The sequence below is a fragment of the Sinocyclocheilus rhinocerous genome, unplaced genomic scaffold, assembly GCF_001515625.1.
Source record: "Sinocyclocheilus rhinocerous isolate Xijiao unplaced genomic scaffold, SAMN03320098_v1.1 scaffold798, whole genome shotgun sequence".
Taxonomy (NCBI): Eukaryota; Metazoa; Chordata; class Actinopteri; order Cypriniformes; family Cyprinidae; genus Sinocyclocheilus; species Sinocyclocheilus rhinocerous.
In genome coordinates this window covers 585666-595105 of record NW_015635037.1, presented here as the reverse complement: position 1 = coordinate 595105, position 9440 = coordinate 585666, and the positions used below count along the sequence as shown (strand labels likewise).

At 38.8% G+C, this 9440-nt stretch overlaps 1 protein-coding gene across 1 annotated transcript in view; it reads left to right on the top strand.

The window, feature by feature from the left end:
- LOC107746280 (intersectin-1-like) overlaps positions 1–9440 on the top strand; it is a 51305-nt gene that overhangs the window by 16585 nt on the left and 25280 nt on the right. Inside the window, 12 exon segments of the mRNA XM_016560415.1 lie at positions 1621–1684; positions 2525–2685; positions 3268–3447; positions 3543–3621; positions 4633–4742; positions 5129–5192; positions 5495–5632; positions 5797–5906; positions 8010–8338; positions 8341–8424; positions 8661–8801; positions 9113–9200. Of these exon segments, the coding sequence (XP_016415901.1) occupies positions 1621–1684; positions 2525–2685; positions 3268–3447; positions 3543–3621; positions 4633–4742; positions 5129–5192; positions 5495–5632; positions 5797–5906; positions 8010–8338; positions 8341–8424; positions 8661–8801; positions 9113–9200 (1548 nt within the window).

The following is a 9440-nucleotide window of genomic DNA, read 5'->3' as shown; positions in this document are numbered from 1 at the left end:
ACAGTAAACTTTTTACCCCCACTCCCCCCCCCGCCCGCCACGCTGATGGTACTCAAAAAAATTTTCCAAGGTTGGCAGGTCTGCACTTCCTGTTTTCTGCCTGTAAATGGGTGGATGATGCTTGCGTTATCTTCGATCAGATTTGCAACTGTCTTAAAGTATTATAAGAAACAGTCTGAGAAGTGTTAATGTAAATCTCAGCACCTCCTCCACCGAAACGGGTGAACTCTGGCTTTGCCACTGACCCACATTAAAACCGTTCCACGTTTACATTAGTCTGAAGAGCAACCATCTAAAGCTTGTGTAAAGGTTTGCGCAATGCAGATGTTTTAGAGTTCAAATTCTGATTCGCTGTAAACATGTAGTGAACGTTTCAGTTGTGAGTTGACAGTGTGTGATGTTAACAGAATCACTGAGAAAGATACAGAGAAGGAAACCGATCAGGGTGTGGCATGTTGATTTCCATGTGACTCGTCTAGAAAAGGTCATTTCTCTGTCATCTTTTGCTGATGCTGTTTGTTTCTAATCTCTAGTTGAAGCTTTGACATGTTTGTTCCTGTTATAGAAAGCCATCTTTCTCCCTGGACTCTCTTTGGAGACATTTTGCCAGTCTGAAGAAGATTCTGGAACATTTCATACATTACATTGAAAGAAATGCTCAAAGTACACACATTTCATGATCTCATTCTGCAATCATAGATACAGTAGATGTGAAATTAACCTCCAAAGGGCTAATCAAAATCACAAGACGCAAACAGTAAAACCAGCTTGTCCCAGCTGGACTTTGGACACCTACTGAAGAGATGGTACTTGTGGGTTTCCTGTTGACCAGTGGATCTGAAAGAGCCTCTTTGTGTTGACTGAAGGACGGCTGAAGCAGTGAGTGGCCCACAGTCAGGCAGGCATGGGGAGGGAGTCTGTTTTCAGCTCTGAGGGTATAAAGACGTTCTGTGTGTGTGCATCTGTTATTGAGAGGAAACGTGTTTAAAGGAAGGTGAAAAGGTCATTTTTGCTTTGGCAGAGGAACAAACTCACATCTCCCATTGCTTTGTGCATTGGTTGGTAGGTTGTAAAAGGGATGGTTTAGGTTATCTGGCCTGCTGTGGCATTAGTTGACACTGGTATAAGATTGTCGTATAATAAACCATTATAGGCAATGTTAAAAAAAAAGAAAAGAAAAGAAAACTGTAGTTCGCTGCTTTACACACTTTTTTGTGTTTAGCAGTATAGTCTGTCATAGGAGCAGGAAATCGGTTTGATAGGTTAGATAACATATGAGCACACTGACTCGGCTTTCCTTTCTTGCTCAAGCTGTAGCTGGCAGATCACTCGCCCCAGAGGCCAATGTCACTCAAGTGCGGTCAATAAACCCTCTGCATGTTTGTTGACAAGATGGTTTAAATGGGATTACGTAATTCTTAATTATGTTATCAATGTTTTATTAGCATACTAAAACAATTACATCATTTTAATGTCATAAAATTCTTTGAAGACCACATTCATTTTAAGTTGTGGGGACAAAACCTTTCTATTTTGTTCGTTTATACCATAGAGTGTGTTTATTTATATATTTACTCAATATTCATATTAATTTTTTTCCCTTTCTCTCTCTCTCTTTAGGTGACCAGGCAAGGAATTTCTTTCTGCAGTCAGGTTTACCTGCCCCCATCCTCGCCCAGATATGGTACACAATTCCTATAACACATATTAATTTATAATCAAGTGCACTACTTTCATAATCCAATATGTGCTTTTGTTCAATAATTACTGTACATTGTAAAAAATATTCCATTGCATTTACAGTAAAACACTTGCAGCTGTTGTTGCCAGAAATTCATTGCACAAAATGCTTATGACAGTGTTTCCAGTATTGCCAGATGGCTGTATATTTTACAACTTATAACCATATGTTTCATTAAATAATATAATGTTAATATACCAGTTTACTGCCAAAATCTGCTTTTTACCTTGTAACTTGTACTGATAACCACTATAACAATACAGGTACAATAGAAAACCACATTATGAATCAGAAGTGTACTGTCCATAAGGCATGGCCATTATTGGTAGATGGACCACAGGGTCATACACACACAAAAAACACTGTTAGGGTAAGACACGACACTAAAATAATTCAGTAAACATTTACATAAGATAAAATTTAACACAAAACACCTTAATGTACATTACTGATAACAAAAATAAGAACATTATTATATGTGATGTGTCACGTGGGGGCTTCTGAGAATGTCCTTTTTACTGTAAATTATATGGAAGTTCATTGTTTTTACTTCCTAAAACCATCAATTAACCATTAAATATAAATTTACAGTTAACCAATTACTGTAGCATTTTTACATTGTTTTTCTGTAAAAATTCATCCTTTTTTAAAAGTTTTAAATTGTCCAGGCTACTGTGTCTATGAAAACCGATCGTGTAGCAGGTTGCAAATCCTGAATGATATGGATGATGAAGTTAACATGTTGTCTGTCACTGAACAAGATACTCTGTTCATGTTTTGCAGGGCCCTGGCCGACATGAACAACGATGGGAAGATGGACATACATGAATTTTCCATCGCAATGAAGCTGATTAAATTGAAGCTGCAGGGTCACCCCCTCCCTCCTTCACTGCCCCCCTCCATGAAGCAGCCACCCCTCTCCATTCCCCCACAGCCGCCTTTTGGTAAGAAATGGCTGATGGCTTGAATGACATGTTTTTGTTTTCTTTCTGATGGCTTGAATGACATGTAACATATCAGGACACAGATGAAGTCTCAGTCATTAGACTAGTGCTTCTCAACTGTTTTGACTCGAATGGCCCACCTTTGTCCAGCACAATTATTCAAAAGCCCCTCTTATTAGCTAAAATATTTCCTCTGGTATTTCAGGTGTAATTTTGAAAACGCTGCTTGTTTTTAAAAAAATTTTTTAACTGGAAGTAGAAATGTTGAGAGCCCCTGATTTAGACTAGACAGTAGTGTTTTTAGACCAGGACTATATTAGAAAAGATTGTATATTAAATGCTTTATTCTAGATCTACAGAAGACCACTCTTCTCTTGTTCAGGACTTGATTGTGTTAAGATTGTAGTTCAGTCAGTTCCCTCAGAGATTTAGAGTACCTTATAGAATGTTATGTTATAATTACATTAAATTAGCAATGCATCAAGCATACCTTCCAACCATTTATTTATATATAAACAAATTTGCATTAATTATTATTAAGTAATTAAATGAATTAATTATTTAATTTATTTCCTTCATCAGGGATGCCCAGTATCGGGTCAATGCCAGGCCTGCCAGCAGTGCCGCCCATGCCCCTGCCCCCTCTGCCTCCAGGAGTAGGTGTGTCTCCACCTCTGGTAGCATCAGTGACCCCAGCCGTACCATCCCTTGCTAACGGAGCACCCGCTATGATACAACCCATGAGTGGATTCTCGCATCCAGGTAATGTAAACAAACACTCACACTACCTAGACCAGCTTATAACAGTTTGTTTACTTTGGCAGGATAATTTATGGGTGTTTGTCTCTGTCTCTCAGCTGCTGCGCTCAACAAAACCCCTTCGTTCAATCGTTCCAGTATCAAGCTACAGAAGGGCCAGTCAGTTGAGGCACCCAGGTACACACACACACACACATTTACACTGTATTCACAGAAATTTTATAGATGTTAAAAGCACATATTATGACTTTACCTTTCCTTTAGCGTGTAATATAGCTGTTTGTGCATTTAAGCAATCTGCAGAAAACACTTGCCTGAAATGCCTCGTTTATAGTCCTGCCATTATTTCCATAATTTTGCGACATCAAAAAGGAACTAAAACAAGAGTGTTTCAGCTGAAAAGAGGGCTGAACCAATGTACCATTTGAGAAAATTTTTTTTTTTTGAACTGTAGATCATGTTAATGTACTCGTTCGCATTATGATGTGATTTAAAACGATTTAAGTGCAGGAACGGAAAGAACTTCGAATGTAAACAGATGAGAAAGAAAACACATGTACAGTATTTTTAGATCTGCATGCGTTTGGTGTTAAAGAGACAGCAGCCTAATATATGCGCTGCCTGTCATTAATGTTAATCAAAGAACAAAAAAATCATTCACTGATCTTGACTGAATATCTTTAATAACTTTAATAATTTATATTTTATTTATGAAAAAAATATGCAGTGTTTCTAAACTTTTAAATACAGTTTCTGTACCTGAAATTTGGTTCAGTTGTATTTATGCTATTGCTAATTGATTTGTTTATTCCTATTTTATTACTGACTGTTTACTTGTCTTTAACACTTTAATATTTGAAATTTATATTTGTCTAGCTATTTTTGCTGTGGCATTTTTGTTAAAAGCATAGGCAAAAGTTCCTCTTGTAGGCCTAAGTGTTCTGTAGGCTGCTGCTTTTTGCTCTTGTTAATCAGCTGCAACAGAATGCTTTGTAAAAAGACAGAATAAATGTTTGATATCTAAATGTTTGACTTTTTTTATATATATATATATTGGATTTTTTGTCTTATTGGAATCAAAACTAGGAATCGATAATTCAAACGATACCCAACCCTACCCAAAAATAAAATAATGAACATGTAAATGAGCATAATGGAGCCACTTTAACACACACATTGTCTCTTTAGTGCTCCGGCTGCTCCTCCACCCATTGACTGGGCCGTGCCTCAGTCCTCTCGACTCAAATACCGCCAACTCTTCAACAGCCATGACAAAATGATGAGTGGTTATCTCACAGGTATGGTGTCCGTCACACAAAGCATGACACATAATAATCATCATGTGGTGAAACACTTTGTATTTTGTTTTGTTGTTCAGCTAATTTAAATCTCAAATTTAATTGCTGCATAGCTGTAGATTTTAACAAGGTTATTATTAGTTTTGTATTTTAAAATTTGATTTAATACTATTTTCATATGCATATGCCACCATTCACATTTTCTGTGTAATAATCTAGTTTTTAATTCAATGCATTTGCGGAGCTCAAAGCTCATGTGATAAGTGACAGTGGTTACTCAGTACAGCTTAGAGGAAGCAGAGGTTGCTGACTCAACATACTCAACTCTTTCTTTCACTTCTCTTTCCCCTCTCTCTCTTTCTCTTTCTTTTTCTTTTCTGCTTCAGGTCCACAAGCCAGAACTATTCTAATGCAGTCCAGTCTACCGCAGGCCCAGCTGGCCACCATCTGGTGCAGATCCAACACATTTTTCTTATTGTGTCTCTGTCTCGCATTTAAAACTCAAAACAAATCTCAGAGTTCAGAGATCTGTATCAGCGTAAACATGAGGATTGGTATCTGGTTATTGTTATAAGAACATCCGACTGGTGTTTTGATTTCTTTTAACATGCTGTTCTTGGGATTTTTGTATTACCTATGGTCCTGTTTACACTTGATGTTAACATCGGATCTTGGGTGATCAGGTGTCATGTGGAAAGGCAAGATAAATAGCTGTTTTGTCTCCATAAAACATCCACTGTTTATCTATATAGGAACCTGTCCGATATAGACCAGGACGGAAAGTTGACTGCAGAAGAGTTTATTCTGGCCATGCACTTAATTGACATGGCAATGTCCGGTCTGCCTCTTCCCCCATTGCTGCCCCCTGACCTCATACCTCCAACATTCAGGTGAGTGACCCCACTGATGGCCCACAACTGTATTTTGTCAATTATCAGCTTTCACGCCTTAGAATAGTCTGCCAAGTTAGTTAAAATTTAGACTTAAGAGAACTTTTATTCTAACAATGCAAATGGTTACAACTATAGGACTTAATTCTTTCCTGTTTGTTTAGGAGAATGCGTTCTGGTAGTGGAGTGTCTGTGACCAGTATGCACTCGACAGATCTACGGTCTCAGGATGAACCCGAGGAGGAGGAAAAAGAGGCAGAGAAAAAACTTGCAGGTCAGAGGACAAGAGTAAATCCTAATTAGTTTCATAAAGGAAACTCGGCTTACTCACTTATAAAATATTTGTGGCCTATAGACAAGAAAAAAAGCCCTCTTTGCACCTGGCATTAATGCATTTTGTATCTGGACAGTCTTTAAAGGGGCATATGATGGCGATTTCAATTTTTCCGTCGCGCCGGGACAAGGCATCACAGTATGTAAGGGGCGTAACATTTCCGTCACATGCTTGAGGTATTCGGCCAATCACAATGCACTGGATAGCTGGCCAATCAGAGCACACCTCGCTTTTCAGACCAATGAGCTTTGTAAAAATCGATGCGTTTCAGAAAGGCGGGGCATAGAGGAGAAACAATAATGTACAGTATGTGGAAAATAATGTGTTTTTTGAACCTTAAACCGCATAAACACATTTCATTACACCAAATACACAAAATAGTTCTTTTTAGCAACATCATATGACCCCTCTAACTGGATTTAGCTCTTTAACTTGCATTTACGTCTTGCGGTGCAATTCGTTGTGAGATCTGATACCACTTAGCCATATAAAATGGAAACCATCGCTTACATATTAGGCTGCATTAATTGTAAATGTTCCGCCGTTTACTGATTTTTAAAAACATTAATGGCTAATTCAAAGTGCCTTCCCTCATTTTGGCTTATAGAATACCAGGTTTCTGGTAGGGATGGGCATTCCAAGCAAAAATAATATTCGAAAATAGAAGGGTATTATTCGATTACCCCTCCCCCGCATGCACGCACAAACACCCATAAACTGAGAGAGACCCGCATGCACGTACCCATAAACAGAGAGAGAGAGGGAGAGAGACAGGATTCACGCTTTCAATCTGTATGATAAACTGTTTTATTCAGAAGATAGGCTACCTTAACTCAAGCCATATAATGATTGTAACGTGCTGAAACATATTAATATAATAAACACAACCTAATGACGGCACTTATTAACATAACAGTCCGTCGATTAGCATAAATTAACTGCTCCTAAGGCTAGGACATTTCCATTTCAAAAAATGGAACCCCTAAAGAAAATAGATACGAGATGGGAGGAAAAATATACTTCAATATCTTCTGTCGCAATTATATCGTTGGGTAATCATACTGTATATGAACTGCGGGCATCAGGGAGCTGTTATTAATATGCGGGGCATTTAAATCGCTTTTGAACGCGCATTTTTTTACTTTCACTTTCGAGATTCGCGATCACACGTACGTACGGAGCAGCACTCGGCAGTAACGTTTGACATCGTCCCAAGTTACTGTAACCGTTATATGCTACGCAAGTCTTTTTTTATGCCACGCAAGTCTACAGTGTGCGGATGAGACAATGTGTTCTCGTGTTGTCTTTGACAGCAGCTTTTAGGTGCGTTATTGGCAGCGCCACCCTCTGCTTACATGAACGCGTCACCACCGCATCAGCACGGCAAACATGGGGAGATTTTTTAAACACAATAATCGCACAACCTATTCAATATTCTATAATTAAATCAACTAATCGTATATTCGAAAATCGTGACCCATCCCTAGTTTCTGGTTACTTTTACCTTTAGAAACATGACCATTGTATATAATACAATATATAATTGTATAAAATGGGTAAAAGAAGTTTTAACGCTCCCCTCTCAAAATAAAGCATCATGAGAGAGATATGAGTGAAGGTCTGGGGAGACAAAATGAGAAATTGCAAGTGTTGTTCAGTGGAATAATTCATGAGATATTGTTCTTTTATTTGACCAGATCACAAGATGACATAAAGGTAGGGCATGATAGAAAATGTACAGCCCAGCCTGTCAAAATGACAGTTAATGTTTTATGTGTAGAGCAACCTTTTACATATTATTTGCATAGTTAACAAAATGCATTAACATTTTCATTGAATGTGGTCAGAACCTGTTCTGACAACTTCTGAAACTGGTTTTAATGATCTCAATACAATCACTGTTTGTGTCTATTTACGTGTGGCTTTTAATGTGGTCAAGTGTATCACCATAAACACATGCTAGGTGTAAAAGAGTGCCAAAGGTTGCTACTTTGTTTTAAATGTAAAAATCTGTCTTAAAATTGTTTCCGTATTTCCCCTCAGTCACATTCGAGGATAAGAAACGAGAGAACTTTGAGCGTGGAAACCTGGAGCTGGAGAAACGTCGGCAGACGCTGCTGGAGCAGCAGAGGAAAGAGCAGGAGCGACTGGTGGCGCTGGAGAAAGAGGAGCAAGAGAGGAAGGAGAGAGAACGACTGGAGCAGGAGAGACGCAGACAGCAGGAGCTGGACAAACAACTGGAGAGACAGAGAGAGCTGGAGCGACAGAGGGAGGAGGAGAGACGCAAGGAGATCGAGAGAAGAGAGGTGAGTTCAAAAATTCTCTGAGTTCAGTGCATGTTAAACACTATCAGCATAATGTTACAAGAATACTTTTTGTGCGCAAAGAAAACAAAAATAACGACTCTACAGTTCTTCTCCGCGTCACCCTAGCCATTTTGGAGAGTATCGCGACACGTGTACGTACTTTCCTCTGCACGTATTATCATTTTTGGGTGAACTATCCCTTTAATAAGGCAGTTAAAAAAGACATGTAGACTAATTTTAAAGCTGCCTTTCGTGATTTCTGCACTATCAGCAGCACCAAACAGAATTTTAATCTGTTTGAGTGGTCCCTTATGCATATTAAACCAAAGTTAATCTGATGCTGAGTTTAATAATTTGACATCTGTTGTTCTTTGTGGCTCTTCTCTAGAATGATAAGAAGTCACAGTTGGAGGGTAAACTGCAGGACATTCGTTTCCGTCTCTCGGCTCAGAGGCACGAGATCGAGAGCACCAATAAGACACGAGAGCTCCGCATTGCTGAGATCACCAGCCTGCAACAGCAGCTGCAGGTGTGCACTTCTTCCCTGCTCTCCATCCTCATTTCGTTCTTTCTTCTCACTCGCCTCTTACAGAGGCATCATCAGCATCCTTTCAGCATTGGTATCATTTGAATTAGTCTCTACTTTCCAGTTTGGGGTGTTTTTGAGTGTGTGGAAGAGAAGAGGGAGTTTAAACCCCTCACGGGAAAAAACAAGTGCGTTAGATTATGCATATCTTGTTCACCTACAATTATACACAATAAGATAATCAGTTTTATGTTGTTCTGTTGAAAACACATGAATATTTCATGTGTTTTCTCTCTCTCTTTTGTCTCCATCAGGAGTCTCAGCAGTGGTTGAGTCGGTTGATTCCTGACAAACAGTGTCTGAATGACCAGCTGAAGCAGGTTCAGCAGAACAGTCTGCACAGTAAGAGCATTTTCCTCAACACTGCTTTAAAGATCTGGTTAGATATTATCACACTAGACATTTTGGTGCGCAAACCAGAGTCCATTTCATGTTGGAATTTGGCTGGAATGAAAGTGTATTCCAGACTCTGAGCTTTGATGTTCACCAGCAAATTCTGCCAAAACTTAAGTATATTTTGCATCTTTTCTGCTTCTGTCACACAGTTCAGCATGGCTTTCTCTGAGTAACTTGCTTTTGGAT